The sequence below is a fragment of the Melitaea cinxia genome, chromosome 28 (assembly GCF_905220565.1).
Source record: "Melitaea cinxia chromosome 28, ilMelCinx1.1, whole genome shotgun sequence".
Taxonomy (NCBI): Eukaryota; Metazoa; Arthropoda; class Insecta; order Lepidoptera; family Nymphalidae; genus Melitaea; species Melitaea cinxia.
In genome coordinates this window covers 9,156,651-9,175,037 of record NC_059421.1, presented here as the reverse complement: position 1 = coordinate 9,175,037, position 18,387 = coordinate 9,156,651, and the positions used below count along the sequence as shown (strand labels likewise).

Genomic DNA, 18,387 nt, shown 5'->3' with positions numbered 1-18,387 from the left:
CTGTCGGCACCGGTTGTTATCGTGTACACCTGATAGCGATTGTTACTCATATTAAGAAATATATCCGCCAACCCGCCTTGGAGCACCGTGGTGGATTAAGCTCTGATCTTTCTCCTACATGAGGAAAGAGAGCTGTGGAATATTAGAAGCTGAAGCGAAAACTAAATTAAAAATATATGTTCTACGTAATGGTCTCAAACGCTATAGTACGAAATCGATCGGCCCATTAAAATTAGTATATTTGTACCCAAAATCGTTATATGACCATCAAATACGTTTATTTATTGTACAGTATTAATATTTTTATTGGTAAATAGGGTTATTTCCCATTTAATGAAAATATACTTAACCTAGGCAGGTTCAAAAAAATTATCCTAATTTGCGATTTTAAGTGTAAAATCGGTAGAAAAATCTGAGTAATTTCCGAAACAATCGGAAATTTTTGGAATAATAATTGCATTTTGATAGGACAGAGCCGATATCGATAGAAATACCGAGAAATCGGTTCTACGGTAAAATATTGCAGTACGAAATTTCGCGGGCTAGCTAGTAATGTATAATAATTGAAATAAATATAAAACCCTATATATTTTCTATTTCACCGCAGAGCGTCAGTTCTTTTTGAAGTTATTCTTTGTGCAAAACTTGGACCGCATTCAAAAGAGTCAATACGAAGATTCAGATGGTTTTTTGCTTCTGTTACTTAATCTCATTTCAAATAAGTATATGCCACTATCATATTATATTTGCCGAGTTTGATAATAAAATTAAATTATTATATTATTAGATATAATAAATCAAATCTCCCTCCCTAATTTACCGACATTTTATTAATATTTGAAATAAATATAAATTCTAGTAAATGCAATATATATAAAATCGAAAATAAAAATTACATTTTTTTTAATTATATAATGGGCTTACTCTTGACCCCAGTCTAGCTCTAGAGCAAAGATGAGGTCGAAGATGGAGCGAACTCGCTCAGAAGATATACAAATGGACTCCAAACAACTCCTCATCTCAACTCCTACATTTGAGTTATCACTTAATAAACTAACTGTAGGTAACAAGAATCTACCGCCGGTTCAACGTCTAGATTCTAATGAGAAAAATGAGCAATACAACGGTTATTGTTCCTAAGTCCATTTCCAAGCAAAGCTAAATCCAGTTTATCAAAATCCGTAATTTAATTCTCTTAAGAAACAATATTAATATACGCTTAATAAATCGAATACAAATACAAACACATTTATATCAAATGGAAATAAAGCTAAAACTAAATAAAACAAACGCTCTGAAAGTCGGAGATAACTGCTGAAAACTGAAAAACGATCTCCGAGCAAAACTTTGAAAAGTTTGACTTAACCCCCGTTTTGCTTTGAAATCTTAATTACTTTGCCGTTATGTTTGGAGTTAAACTGTCGGCGAGAGATAAACTGCACACTAGTAATTTGCGATACTGAGAGGGATATTTGAAGATACGGTCGGGTTTTGAAAAATCGGCGTCGATTTACATGTGTTATGGTAAAGTAGGTACAAAGATATTATTGTAAGACTATCAAAATCAAAATCTTTTTGATAATGAAATAGCTTGAAAAGCACTTTTGAATCGTCACTTTATAAATCAAAAATATGTTTGTATTAATTAATTAATTCATTATAGCTAAAAGAGAAAATACCACCGATTCGGAATGTAGATTCCGTAGAGAAGAATCAGCAAGAAACTCCATAGTTACGTCTTTTTAACTACGTGTATTTCAACGGCATCATATTTTGATACAAATTAATTCATTCACGCTCATTTGAGTCATTGCGTGATGTTTTAAAGCCTTCAGCCTTTCTTGGTATAATTTCAACTATGTTAAATTTTGAAGTTTGATTTTCTGATTACTGTTGGGTCACTATTTTTTCGATTTTGTATATAGTTTTGAGACTTTTGTTCGAATTCAAATATTTCTGCTTTAACAAGATATAAGAAATGAGAAAGCTATATATATCTAGCTGACCCCGCAAACGTTGGTTTGCCATATATGATACTAACCCCCTTAATCGCCCCCTTATAACTCAGGGCCATGAAAAATAGATGTTGGCCGATTCTCAGACCTACCCGAAATGCACACAAAATTTCATAAAAATTTGTCCATTGGTTTCGGAGGAGTATGGTAACTAACATTGTGACACAAGAATTTTATATGTAAGAATATAAGTAAAGTAAATCTATATACCTATCATATCATCATGATGGACACCTACAACCAAAGTCTAACTCTTGGACAATTCCATAAATCAACAGACATAACCTGAAATAATAATAAAAATACTTATAATGCAATGAGGTACTTGACTACTTTTACCATCAAAAAATAAATCGTAATATATTTAATAGAAAATAATAATCAACTAGAAATAAGGATAGATAATTTACCAAGGCAGTGTATCGTGTAAGTATATCGTACATTTTCGGTAAAATAACTAATTAATGGATATTTTGTCCGAAACACTAATCCGATACTAGCATCGCATATTAAAATATTACTCCCCAGAAACTAAAACTATATTTCGTGAAGTCAAATCCTATAATCCATAGCGTTAACAGTAATATTAGTTTTATAATGAACTAGAAAACTTTTGCGGTTTTGTTTAAATCGGGTTAGAAATATATTTTGGTTTATTGTTTATGTAGACCTGTGTCGAAATTTGATTAGGTCTTCTCTTCTGGTTGTCACGTTAATTGGGTCTTCTTTCCATCCACTAAGGTAAAAGTCCAAAGAAAACTTATACTTTCTGTATACTTATGTTATATTAAACGAGTTAAATATATAATACTTAATGATTCAACTGTAACAGCCCACTACGGGGCAAAGGCCTTTTTTTCTATGTAAGACAAGGATTGGAGTTTAATCCACAACGCTGCTCTACTACTATGAGTAACGATCGTTATCAGATGTATATAATAACAAGTGGGACCAACAGCGTGCTTTCGTGGAAAGAAATATTTGTACAAATATAAATATTCAACCCAAGCGGGAATCGAACCCGCGAACCGTTAGTGTTTTGGGTGACTAAACGCAGCACTACACCAGAGCGGTTGTTAACGTAATGATGATATATTGTTAATATAATGCTTACGTTTAATAAAACCAGAATTTAATTTCTTAAATCGTCATGTTTATTGTAAATTTCGAAACATGTCTGTTGTGTGAAAAACAATATCGTACTCAGTCTTGACAGATCTGCCATTGTATATAAGATGTATTAGAAAAATTTAGGGCTTTTAAAATTTTTAAATCCATTAACGGCTGTCATATTTAACAATAACCCTTGTCCTAAGACAAAAGCTCCGTCAAAAACGGAGGGAAACACTAGCCCAACTATGGGACATTTGTATCAAGTACTAATAATAATATCCTTGTTTCAGAACCACGGGACGAATGTCAGAAAACGTGTTATCATTCAAGGCAGATGCGTCCGATAACAAAGCGCGGTATACCTGCGAAGCCAAGAACATAATGATAAGCAACACACTGAAAGCTGAAATCGATCTAACTGTGCTTTGTGAGTATGATAACATTTAACTTTTATCGTTTTCTAACAAAGTAAACAGATTATCAAAATATATCTAATATTTTAGTTTAAAAACTAGGTACGACATAGGTCGTTATTATAAGTCCATATTTCGATCTAAATATATGGAGAGTGGTTTAAGGCTTAGCTTAATTCTGAATTAGAAGTCTATATATTGTCTTGTTTCGTTTTGTTTTTTTCATGATTTGAAAATAAATCTTATACAATGTCACTATCACAATCGTTAACTGCAAAGTATAAAAAATTAACTCTGCCTTTGTGTTGTTCTTGTTACTAAATGTCACACATAATCCAACCAAATTACATTTAAATGTAAAAATTCTTTTCATTTATTTTAAATCATACACATTTAAATTAAAAGTACTATAGATTAATATTTACATTTAAAAAAACTCTTTATAAACCTTCACAAGGATGAATCCTACAGTACACACGAGTTCACAGCCTTGCCCTTTCCAAATTCTCAAATCCTTTGACAGCCTCATCAAATAGAGGTCGAAAAGTGAGACAGTTTGGTACAATATTTACAAAGAGTTGCATGTTATTATTATCCTGTATTAATAGGCAATTTAAAACGTTAAATTTATGTATAGTCAAAATTGAATAATATTATTTATATGGTTACTTTGATCACATTAAGAATATACGAGCAGATAGGTTCACTTTATGTTAAATGGTTACTGACCCATCTGCAATTGAAAGAGTTTGTAGCTGCGTTATCAGCCTGTATTCTGTATACATATAAATAATAATTGCATCAGTTCCTGATCTTAAAATTTACAAATTTTCTTCTTCTTCTTCTTGATTAATGGCTTTCAATAGTGCCAAATTTACAAATTTTATTTTTGTCACTAAACAGAATTTTATTTATAAATTGATTTTGATTGTTTTTTAAATATCTTTATTAAATCATGTAATCTGACAAATTGTTTAACAAAAGCTCACTTATTGTTAACATTATATTTATAATACATTTTTAAGCTAACTCACCTTTACAAACATACACATTGAAACACGAAAAAGTAATCATAACATGTTTAACAAAAACACTTTGGAGGTATCAGTATAGTAGCTAATCGTATGAGCCGTTTGTAAAGCGTTTCACATTTTTAAAATTTACAAAGCTTATGTACTTATTACACTTAGACAAAGATTATAAAAAATAAAAGATAAAAGATTTACAAAAGTATTGCTTATAACATACAATATTAATTACATGTTTGCTTACAATTTTATATTTTACAATTAGAATAGAAATAAAAAATAAATCAATGTAGGTATGTAGAAATATTTACTGAGCCGTTTATTTATTTCAGTTATGATTTATCAAGAAAGTAGTGATGAGGTATTTATAAATTGAATTAAATAGAAATAAATTAAAACTGGGAAAGGCTAACCTAGACATTGGACATAGCATAAAAATTCGCTACAGTCTATTTTAGTCCACTGCTGGTCATAAGCCTCATCAAGCCCGTATATAAATATTAACCTTACATAAGGTAGAAAACCAAAAAGTCGCCTATAATTTGCACCACACCCACCCGTTTCCTTATTGTTTATTAAAGAAACTCCAAGTCCCATAGGTAAACGGGAAAAATTCTTTTCGATAAAGAAATACTTTTTCTGGACCATTTCGTTTTGTAGGTCAAAGGAATCTAGGCCCTCAAGGGTTACTTCGATCAGGTATTAACCTTGAGTCGTTATTTTTTCCAAGATTGACTTATATACTAGGAAAATGTTTTAATACTCGTTATTGTTGTATTTAGATAAATATTGACTTGGCAATAATAAAAAACGAAATTTCAGTGAAGCCTAATACTAATTGTGTCTAACATTTAAGTGAAATGCGCAAATATACCTTAAATTAAACAAATAACGCCGCGTTGGCGCAACAGTTACAGCCATGGATTGTACCTGTTGCGCTTGGCGGTTACGGGTTCGATCCCCGCATATGACAAACATTTGTATTGGCCATACAGGTGTTTGCCGTGGTCTGGGTGTTTGTGCAGTCCTTGTGGGTCTCCCCACCGTGCCTCGGAGAGCACGTTAAGCCGTCGGTCCCGGTTGTTATCATGTACACCTGATAGCGATCGCTACTCATAGTAGGGAATATATCCGCCAACCCGCATTGGAGCAACGTGGTAGATTAAGCTCTGATCCTTCTCCTACATGGGGAAAGAGGCCTATGCCCAGTAGTGGGATATTACAGGCTGAAACGTAACATGTATAGTACCAAAATTTTCGCAAAATTTCCATTTATGAAATGCAATCGCTTAAAAGATACAAAACCAAGACGCCATACTGATATTACTCAACGGAATATTGATTATATACAACTAAAGCGGAACCCGAACACGCTTCCAATGTTTAGACAGCAAATCCTTTCAAATCGGTTATGCGATTCTAACAGGGTGGAGCATAGAATGGGAGATTTGGAAATGACATCAATAGCTAAATAGAAACTATTTGATAAACCATAAGCCTCTCTTGATATTACTAAGAAGATTACGATGGAGGACTTAGATTTAGAGTTGTATTGCAGTTGTGAAAAGGATTTTGATACCATCCAATTTTCTGTGAAATTGTGATTCGTTTTTGAAATATCAAAGTTTGGAAACAACTGAAGACTTTGATAATATTTTAAGTTTTAAGCTTAATTTTAAATAATTGTTTCAACAAGATCAAGTGAACTTTTTCTTTGGCAGAATAAAGAGTGATAAATTGAACAGTACTCAATATTCCAATCAAAAAATATAAAAAAAAAATTGCATTAGTGACACTTTATTTTTATTCTGCTCCGTGATCATAAAAACGCCTATATTTCAAGACTAAATTCCGCAAATATATGACCGATTTCGCTTAAAGGAGCACTTTTCCAAAGTTTTCCAAAGTGACAATGGCTTGAAATCTCGCAGAGTAACAACTTCTAGATATAACTCAAGTACAAAATTTATTGTTGAAAAATTGCAAAAGATTTTTAAAGTCAGGTGTTAGGTACGACTTTTGGTTTATTTGTTGTTTGATATCTTATAGCTTAGCATCATATTTTAAACATTAGTTTTTTTAAGTGTCTAAAAGTAGAGCGAGTTATGTCTGAAAGCCTCTCTCGCCTCTTATAATATAAATTTTCGAATAAATTTAAATTAAACTTGGTGTACTTAAAATAATACTTTGCAAAGCTTTTAATAAGTGTGTACAAATCACAGCATTAACTTCTATAATACATTTAAAACCTTGTCAAATAATGGTGCAGATTCAGAAAATATTTATTCTAAAAGGGGCCAAAAAACGATCATTTATGAACGAAATTACTTTTTAATATCGTCTGATTACCTAAAAGGTTTAACGTTATATTAATTGAGATTAACTAAACTATTAATATATTATTATACATTTACTTTATCTTAACTTAATTTGAGGAAAAAGTAAGCTAAAGCCTTCCTCGGTAAATGGGCTATCCAACATAAAATTAATTTTTCTATTTGAGTCAGTAGTTCCTGAGAGTAACGCGTTCAAACAAATAAACAAGCTTATTATTTTTATTATTATATTATTTAAGCCAACCCTGTGGTCACCAACCCGCCGCCAACTGGCCAACCGCCCAGCGTGGTGACTACAGGCAACACACATGAGTTCACGTCATTTTTTGGCGATGAGTAATGATTACAATATTTACAGACTGATAGTTTGCAGATTTGGCCAATATAAAGCATTTTTTGAGAAATTTTCTTATAACCAAAGTCTGGTTATATACGCCATATATATAAAACTCTTATAACAGTAACAGAATTTATCAACTTAACTTTTCAATATGTCCTTCTGAAGGGGAATAAGAATGGTAACTTTTCAAACCAGCCAATAGCACTCGCCAAAGTTTTAATTTCAAGCTCTCATTCACGTCTCAATTCTAATGGTATTTTTTAAGAAACTTCGTCGAGATTACGTTCATTCTCTTTTGATTTTAACGTTTCGACGCTTGCTTTTTTTTTCTCTTTATTTTTGTTTCATTTGAATTTTTAAACGCCGCAAAATGCTCAGCTGGTCTGTTTCGTGAATAATTGGTGTCGCTCGGAAGACATTGGTATCATGAATTTTATATAACTGTATCCTTTCAAAATTCTAATCTTCGTTTGAAATTGGGCAAGAATATTTTAAATTGCCTTTGAAATGTGAAAACATTTTTGTATTACTTTTAGTAAAATTTACACTGACATTACTTTGTGTCAGTATTTACTATTTAGTGCTGAAATAATAAAAAGTGAACTTAACAAGTTCTCTGAATACATTTCTGTAATCCACGCATAAATGTGTAACTTAAATAAGTAAATTTCGAGAGAGTCTCATACAAGGTCGCTTTGAAAGGTACAATTAGAAAATGAAATAAATTTTTCACAGTGAAATATAAAATGAAAAAAAAAATGTTATTTAGCTACGAAATTTAATAATCTTTCTATAATAAATTTTATTATTACTCGTATGAGCTAATGAGGCTATTATTTATATTTGGAATACAAGGCCACTTCTTTCCCGGAAAACGTTCAGTCCCTTCTTATATCCCTTCTTCTTATATATTTAGTTTGATTTGGCCACGGGATGAGACGATGTTATGCATAGTTATAGTTTAATAGTCAAAAAATTACATAGACAATATTTATCTCCTCAAAAATACACAATTCTTATGATATAATATACTATTCTATGTATTATATGGAACACCGTCAAAATTTTATCCTATATATTGTCAACCTGTGACTTCGGTCTGCAGTCATGAGTTACTGTCATATAAAATTAAAGCACTATAACTCAATCTATATCATCAATTCTTTTAACAGTTGCACCATCCCACGTTACAATATCCGGACCTTCGGAAGCAAGAGTTGGAGATCCAGTACCTTTAAGCTGCAGCACAGCACCATCAAACCCAGCAGCAGATATTAAGTGGGTGGTTCTGGGCAAACACCACAGGGAGGCTAGCAACCGGACAGTAATATCTCCAGAAGGTGAGCAGTAAGATATTTGCTTATTTCATTTGTATTATCAAAACCCAAGTATATCGATTTACCTTTTAAATTATTAAGAAAGATTGATAAGCCTATAATACTTGGAAATTGCTATAACATGTTGTAACATGTTTCTTTTTTGAAACTAATTACGACTAGCATGAGTATAATATCATACCTGTTATTGATTTTCACAAGCAATTGGGTACTATCACATAGTACTTGTATTTGCGTAGTGCCATATAATAATTATTTCTATCAATAAGTACTAACTGGTATTTTGTATTTTCCAGGTGGTTGGATCACCACATCCAACATAACAGTGATTGTGGAACCCAATCGGCGTTCAATCGTAGTCGTGTGCCACGGTATCAACGGTCAGCTAACTGAAAATGTGGTAGCAACACATACCATCAATGTTCTATGTAAGTATTTAACTTATAAGTTAGGCCACAGTTAAACCGAAGTTTTCGGCCCCAAGTTGGGCCTAAGATAGACCAAAGTTAGACTATACAAAACTGTTTATTATAAACGCTTAAAATTGTGCGTTATCAATCACTTTCTAATTATCTGTCTAGAACTTGTAATTTATTGATTTGTTGCTGATTTTGTTAATTAAAGTTCTCGAAAACTGGTTTAAATAGCTTTGAATTTGATAGGCTTTTGACCTCAAAAATAATTTTTATTCAGGCTATCCAGTTAGCCTTAAACACACATAGACACATGACCACGACAATAATTTCCTTTATTTTATATAAAGACTAGCTTTCCAATTGTAGTTTTACCCTCGTGGGTTACATGATTTCGACTATTTCTTTTTCTCTCCTTTAAGGCACACTCAGTGATAATATATAATATAATGTATATTATTTGTGGGCTGGATGAGGATTGCGTAAAACTGGGATGTCTGGCGCAAACTTGGGGAGGCCTATGTCCAGCAGTGGACTACAATAGGCTGAATTGACTGACTGACTGACAGTGATAATGTAGGATTCAAGAGAAAAACTCAACAATCTTAAAAATCCCAGTAGTTTATAAGCTTAGCCATTAGAAAAAAATAAAAAATCCAATCTATTATCTTTATTACATTAGTATGGAATAGAGTTCCATCATGAAGTCTGAAAGTTTTCTTTGATATAGATGAGGTACAAGCTAGAATGCTATACACTGCTGAGTCGGTATATTGCGCTAATACACGATTTAGTTTCTGAGCACGGAATCCCGTCCGCTAATGTGAATTTGGCCGGCAGTCATACTACGTTAGATGTTCTATTAAATAAAATTTTCTAGCTAAGATTCTTAGATGTCTTAACTGTGTCAAATCTGTGTTTAATTTAATTTTTCTGATTGTTGTGTTGTTGTTTTTGAAAGTTTTTCTTTTTGAATATTTTTTTCTATTTACACTGTATTCAAATAATTTATTGATATTATTTTTCGTAAACGTTAAGAGATACTAAGAAACAATTTCATAAAAATGGATAAATTGATATTTCCTGAATTCGAAATGCTCGTTCAAAGCTTTTTTGAATTATTGTATTTGACGATTAAATATAATTTGTATACGATAATAATTTTGAAAAAAAGTTCAAGACTAGGTAATTTTATTAGTTTTTTTTTGCAATTATAAGTCGCTAATAGAAAACCGTGATCATTATAAGGTGGAAATCGAATAGAAAGCAAGGCCACAGTCTTCAACACGCTAGTCAAAATGTTAATTACAAATGTTTACATAAATAAGAATTTCTAAGTGACCTAATATTATATTGCCCATTATGTAACGCAGACGAAAATAGAAATATCAACAAAAAAAAACCTTTTCAAAATAAGAAAAAAACCGTCCACGTCAAACTTACTTAAATTCGTCTAACACGCAAGTTTTCACGTTATATCCGAATATTTTCTTTTGTTCCGTTCCTTTCATGTTTACACTCCTTCCGCACGTACGTGATAGGAAAGGCAAATTTTTTACAACATTTACCTGTTAAAAAACACTCAAAACACTGGTAATATGAACAGACTGGAAATTTAGTATCAATCAATCATTACAACACGCAATGGTGCAGCATGGTGGACGCCTTCTCCTACATGAAGAAAACTATGTCCAGCAGTTGGATTTTACCATCTAAATCAATCAATAAATCGCTGCAACAGCTGACAAACGCACTGGGCTAGTGATGTGTGTTGCTGTGCTCGATGTTCTCGATCCGCTCTGCATATTTATAGTTGTGCCAACGGTCTGGGCGTTTATCTTTGTGAGTCTGCCAGATGCCTCGGAGAGCACGTTAAGCTTCCGGTTGTTATCAAGTTGTCCTAGATGCCCAATAGCGGTCGTTACCTATAGTTGTTGATTAAGATCCGTCTCTTCTCCTACATGGAGCAAAAGATTTTTTACACAGTAGTAAGATGTCACAGTTTGAAACAATCAATTAATCGTTTTTAGATTTCCGAAAAGGTGTCAAATATCTTAAAATATAATCTAAGGTCTTACACCCGTTTCCTAAAATTCAGTAAACAAAATTCCTTCCTTAAAAAAGTTTCCTCGATTTCTCTGGGATTCCACCATCTGATCCTGGTTTCCTTATCATGATACTCTTGAGATATCTCCTTTCCAACAAAAAAAGGGATAATCATTAGTAATTCCATTATATCCATTATAATCAAAATGGGTTCATAAACGACGAAGTAATCCCCGAACATACATTTAAAAAAAATACCGTCGCGTTGAGTTACCTCCTCCTTTTTTGAAGTCGATTACAAATGAAATCAAAGTAATAAAATAACTTTTTTATAAAACAAACACACTGACAGTCTGAATTAGCATATTTCTCAAGACGTCGTCAAAATGTATGCTTTTGACATATAAAAAAAGTATTTTCAACTCCGAGCGGAAAACAAAGAGGATTTATCTCGAATGTAAAATGTTTTATATAATCTATATAAAATATCTGTATGTTATTCTACTAGTAATATAAATGTAAGTTCGACCGGATTTCACCGACTACAAAATAGGAGGTTCTTAGTTCGACCGTATTTTTATGTGAATTATGCCATTTTACTGGGTTTACCGATTTTGATATTTCTTTTTGCATTCGAATGCTGGTGCTTGTCGCGTAGTTTCAATTAAATTTGATCGAGTTCTCACGAGTAATTTATCAGTTATCGCTAATAATGTGTATTTAATTAACTTTTTCAACTATTAACCTATTACTTGTCAATGTAAATTGAATCCGTATTTTTTTTTTTGCAAGAAAATTCATTTATAATATACGTTGGCGCAGTCGGCACTATCTTCAATGACCCTGATTTCTACTCCAGACTTGTTCGATTCCCGTCTCCGGAAACTAGGTTTAATATACATTTTTATACGTATCGCTTCGCTCTCTCCAGCCTGTAATATCCCACTGCTGGGCCCAGGCCTCTTTTCCCATGTAGGGGAAGGATGAGAACTTAATTCACCACGCTGCTCCAATGCGGGTTGGCGAATAAATTCCCTACTATGAGTAACGATCGCTATCAGGTTTACATGATAACAATGACGGCTTAACGTGCTTTTCGAGGCACAGTGGGGAAACCCACACGAACTAATAACCAGACCAGACCACTTCGCGCGGGAATGGCATCAGCAACCGTCGGTGTTTAGGCGCCGCTGATACGGCACACGTACCATTACACCAGAACGTTACATACGTATATTTTTTTTAGAAATATAATCTGATAATCAACAGTTATCTGGCATTAGGTTGCCTACCTCAGGAACAGACGAGCTTGTTGTACATTCTATTATGGTGTAAAGCGATAAAAACGGGGGACGCAGCTAACATACACATTTAATATTCCATTCTCTTAAAAACTACCCCTACAAGCAAGCACATTAAATATTAATGAAACGTTCAAATAATAACAGAGAGTATCTTAATACGAAAAGGCGAAACCGGAGCGCACATATTAGCGAGCATTTATCACAAAATCCTATCTTAATAATGTAAGCAACGAAATAAACGCCATCAACCTATTTCCCGAGCTAACGCTATAAGCGGCCAAGGAAAAAAAGACCCGTTTATAACCGCACGATCCGAAAATTACACTCGAATAATCCTTAAATTAAACCACGGTAAGCTCTCGACTTGAAATATCGTGTTATATAAACTTACTTCATCTATCCCTCTCTCTCGTATAGCGATGTCTCTTTCCATTTCTAGATAGGATCTGGGAAGTGAATTTAACCGACTTTAAATAAGAGGGAATGCGGTTTAATATACTTGCAACGCTTGGAAAATTGTTCTATAAACCAGTATAATTTGTTTAGTGTTAAATTAAGATGCACTAATTTAGTCTAGCTTTGTATGTTAGGATTAAATTTGGATTAGATTTTTAGGACGTCTTCCGAAATGTATACGATGTTTTCACGCTATTTAAAGATATTGTAAGCGATGAAATAGGTCGAAAACTTTATGATTTCACCAAAAATAATAAAGAATATAATTTAAACCATAAAACTAACTTTCCTTAACGTTCAACTAAACTGCGTGATTTTGCCTACATTTCTGATTATTGTACTTTTCCTATAAGTAGTATTGTGCTGTTTTAGAGCCAACAAACATCCTCAAAAAATAGACTTTCTAACACAAAATCATTAAAGTACACATTCTGGTAGATCTTAAAATAATTTAAATTAATTGACGATCAAGGACATGTTGATCTTGAATATATCTGTATGTTACAAAAGAAATTTTCAGTCAGACAGTTCCCCCCCCCCCCCCCCCCCCCCAACTCGGACCAGACATCCTGGTTTACCGCATTCCAGCCTACACCGGCAATCTTACAAAATTAAAAAAAAAAAAATCAGACAGATATTTCTAAATTTTGTAGTAGGACATTATGGATGATTAAACTCCAAATCTACCCTTTGATAGGGAAAGAGGTCAATGTCCAGCAATGACAATATGGTATACAATAACTTTTTTTTATACTACTAGGTCGACAAATAAGCGTACAGCTCACCTAATGGTAAGCGGCTACCGTAGTATATATACGCCTGCAACACCAGAAGCATCGCAAACGTGTTACCCACCCTACCCTCGACCCTCCTCAAGAGCTCTCTAACTTACTACATGGACCCAATACTGCTTGAAAGCAGTGTTATTTAGCTGTGATCTTCTGTAAAGTTGAGGTACTTCCCCAGTCGAGCTGCTCCATATTTTGACTAGGATATTTCCTACTGGCCCTACCTCAGTTAATCGGTTAATATGGTATATATCATCATCATTGGCCTTAGTCCGTCTATTGCAGACTATTTAGACAGTGTCAGACAGACACTGTGTCGCCTAGGACACTCTTCAGGAAAACGCAGAGTTACCTAAGCTCTGCGCCATCCTCGATGAGTCGAGTTTGTTTGTATGTTTGTTTGAACGCGCTAATCTCAGAAACTACTGGTCCAATTTGAAAAATTCTTTTTGTCTTAGATAGCTCATTTATCGAGGAAGGTTATAAGCTATATATCATCACGTTAAGATCAAAAGAAGCGGAGCACTAATGAATAATGTGTTAAAATCGGGGGTTCTTATTTCCTTTTGAGAGCTTCCGCTGCGTGCTCTGTAAAAACGGTTAAAGTTTCGCAAAAATCATGTATGAAAGAATTAATCTTCTTTAAAAGTTCTAAAAAAAAGTCCGCGGCAGCATATATCTATCTTTTAAGGTTAGCTCACTATAACCTTTTTATGCTAACCAAGTTTGTTCTAAAATAATGCATTATTTGCGAAGATATTTTTATAAACATGATATTTCCTCATCTAATTAAATACGTTATTCATCACAAGTATTTAATTTAAAACAAAAAAGCCTTTAACATAATTCGATATCCATGAGTGTCTCAGGAGATATCGCAGTTTTAAAATAACATCGCAGCAAAATAATGATCAAATATTGCGCGCGCCTCTCTTCCACGCGGACGAAGTCGCGCGCAGAAGCTAGTTATAAATAAATAAGTAAAGTAACTACTATCAACCCCAACATTAATCTGTAGACTAAAACCTAAGAAAAGACACAGAGAAATACATAAATTAAATTTCCCACATTTCTCTCATTAGTCAAAGAAACATGTAGGTACATAATTAAGACATCAAAAGCCTTTGATCTAGCCGCTACCAGCGTTTAAGCGTTTGCTTGCAAACTTGTTATCTGACGGCCATTAATCATATTTACTGCGTATGCTTTAATATATAAGCGGTAGCGGATTAATATAGTATTTTTAATTCTGTAATACGTATTTTAATTTCGATTCCCGCTTAAGATGCGTTACGATATTATTTTTTTCGAAATATGTATATATGTGTATGCTGTTGGCTATAATAGCGGGCCTTTCAACGTCACTGGCTCGGGAGGCTGGGTACTGAGACGTTTTGGTATGGGAGCTTACTCCTTACAAATAATTACCGTGATCTTAAAAAAATATGAGTATATTTATTTGTTTCTTGCATCAGACGTCATCAAAACGTCATTCTCATGTAAGGTCTCAGCGTCAAAGTTGAAGAAACGCTGGTTTCTATTTCATACAATTTCACTCCCCATTTTTTGGTATTATATCGCTTGTTAAGGAGTTAACTCCAAAAAAATTGTAGCTTTATTGGCTAAAGTCACCAAACAATATTTCACAGACCTAATAGTGTAACAACTTAGATTTTTATTCGCTATTAGTTGTTGATCGAATATTAATGACTGGCCTATTGGCGTAGTTATGTAGTGAATCTCCTGGATTCGATTTCTGCCCCAAGTCTGGGTATAATGTACATATTTATGTATGTGTAGCTATATCAGTCGGTTGCTACCTATAACGCAAGCATTGAGTCGTAAATGGATCGCAGGGTGTGTGAGACAAAAAACAAAAAAATATGACTATTTCAATTTAAAACGCTTCATCCTCTAACTCTGAGCGAAGATTCAGAAATGATCCAGCAAAAAGTGCATTTGAACGTGAATGAATGGATTTGGAACATGTGTTATACAACCATTACGCCCGGTTTTACATGTTTCTATAGAATACAATTTTTGTATAAAATAATTTTCGACGTTTCCTTGGAGCAACCTTTTCACTTTGAAAAAAGTATTTGAATAAACTCGTACATTTACAAGGATATTGAAAATTTATAGAGTTATTTTAACTGACTTCGTAAAAAGGAGAAGGATCCAGACCTTACGAACCTTAGAACTTTTGACTGGGTGGACCAATTTTGATGATTTTTTTTTAATCGAAAGTGTGGTCTCATTTAACTTTAATTTAGATCTGATACGAGTAGGTACTTTACGAGTTATATCTAATAATGCGTATTTACTTGACTACTTTTTCGTCGACTTACATTGTATTATACCGCATAACTTTTAACTAGGTACACCGATTTTGATGATTCTTGTTTTAATCGAAAGCTGGAGCTTATCTTGTAGTCTCATTTAAATTTGATCGAGTTTTGATGACTAATTATAGTGTACTAAGTATTCTTTTATTGTCTACTTACTTTGTATTACTTGTCGATGTAATTAAAATCGGTTTTTTTTTCGTATGCGAAAAAATACAATTATATACGTGTTATATCATAACTTTTTACTGAGGTCACCGATTTTAATGATTCTTTTGCTAATACAATTATGATCAAAGTAGTATCTTCGTAATTTCCGATCCATTGGTAATTCCGGAATAAAAAGTAGCCTATTTTTTAATTTGGATCTTCAGTTATCCACGTACCAAGTTTCATTATTGAATTCCGCTCGAGAAATCAAAATATATTCATATAAACTGTTGCATTCACGTGTAATGTATTTGGTCGTCTGGAAAAAATGACTAAATAGCCATCAGTCCTGTCATAAGTAACTGTCTTTAAATGTATTTATATTTCAAATGTAGTTGTGGTGTACAAAAAAAGAATAAATAAATAAATAAATGTCAAGTGAAAATTGAAAATTATTAATTAGTGGTGTCTTGTATAAAATACAGAAACATAAAATCCATATTTTTATCATTAATTTAATCTCAAACCTAATGCTACAGCTATTAAATATATAAATGTAAATACACTATTAACAATCTCCTTCAATTATTCCAAAGCCAAACCTCGTATAACCTCAACATACAAACAATGTACATTTGCAGGAAATAGCCCTGTATCCTATGCGTTTTAATTAAATCTCTATCTCTTTCTAATCAATGTGAAACCGCACATCGCTATCTCTCTCCGATATCGATTCAATCTTTAACTCGATTTGTTCGAGCGTGTGGACCTGGCCTAACGCCTGACGGTTTGATCCTCACTCGACTGAGGAAATTATACTATTTTGTTACGGCTTTATTAGATTTTAAACAGTAGTAGAAAAATGTCGATGTTTTTAAATTATGTAAGTCTTATTGTAGGTTGTTACTTTTTTTTGTAATATTAGTAATGTGTTTAAATGAGGTTTATTATAAATAGGCTTCCAATTTCAATGTTTTTTTTTTTAAATAAAAATGACTACTTCTTTCAAATCCCTACTACTATTATAAATATGTAAATGTAAGATTGTTTGTTACACTTTCACGCGAAAACTACTTAATCGATTATCATTAAACTTTGTACCAATATTCTTTGAAGTTATAAAATTAACAGAGGATATTTTTCAAAAAAGAAAATTCATTGCGAGTGAAGCCGCGGGTAAAAGCTAGTATTGTAACCAATTATTATAGTAATTTTAAAATATTGACGTTTGTATATTTATCTAATTCCGTATACTAATTTTAAATGTCAAACCTAGCGCATGCAAGTAAACAAAAGGCTACATACTCATTTTACCAAAACCTGCTTTGAACTGAAAAAAAAACCTAAAATTTTAAAAATCGAACACAACAAAATCTAAGTCAGTAAAATAAATTAAAATTTCAAAAATCGAACACGGCTTAACCCTAGGGTTGCCTGTCCAGCACGTACCGCTCATTACATTAATGAGACGTGGTCGCCGAATTAATTGCTCAACTATCACTGTGGCAACCCTGAGATTTGAATGCTTTTTCATGCGTTGAAAACTTTGAAAGTTTGAAGTTTATTTAGATTGACTGTTTTATGAGGCTTTCAGATTTTTTTATGTAATTCAGTGACACATTTTATTTGTTACTCGATATTATCGGTTATTTTCGTGTTTGTTCTGCTTTTTATTCTTTTGAAGGAATACAACTATTAATATTTCATACCTGATTTAAATTTTAATTAATGGTGTGTCCCAGTCGGCAGCGCATAAACACCGGCGGTCCCGGGTTCAATTCCCGCTCGAAGTAGATATTTGCGTTTATACAAATATTTATTTCACGTTAAGCTGTCGATCCCGGTTGTTATCATTTACACCTGACATTATATCCGCCAAGCCGCAGTGTGGCAGCGTGGTGAATTAAGCTGCGATCCTTCTCCTACATGTAGAAAGAGGCCTACTTTCAGCCGTGGGAATACAGACTAAATCGATCGAATTTTTTTAAAAGCATGGTATATTTAAGATTTTTTATATTTCAAAATACAGCATAGAATACCGACTTTAATTACAACGTAAGTAGACGAAAAAACTGTCAAGTAAATACGCGTTATTAGATACACTATACTTACGATACTCGAAAAGCACTTGTCATATCTCAATTAAAATTAAATGGTACCACATGTCACGAACCACCTTTCGATTAAAAAAAAGAAACATTTGAATTTAGAACCTCCGCCATTTTCGAAGTCGATTAAAAATTAAGTTTTTAAGTACCTATAGTATATAAAACAACACTACACTTATAATTAGACCACTCACT

At 32.9% G+C, this 18,387-nt stretch overlaps 1 protein-coding gene across 1 annotated transcript in view; it reads left to right on the top strand.

Annotated features, from left to right (window-relative positions):
- The window catches only part of LOC123667476 (nephrin), a 116,791-nt gene that overhangs the window by 61,850 nt on the left and 36,554 nt on the right, over positions 1–18,387 (top strand). Inside the window, exons 6-8 of the mRNA XM_045601371.1 lie at positions 3,419–3,555; positions 8,418–8,585; positions 8,879–9,010. Of these exons, the coding sequence (XP_045457327.1) occupies positions 3,419–3,555; positions 8,418–8,585; positions 8,879–9,010 (437 nt within the window). The remainder of the gene's footprint in view (positions 1–3,418; positions 3,556–8,417; positions 8,586–8,878; positions 9,011–18,387) is intronic.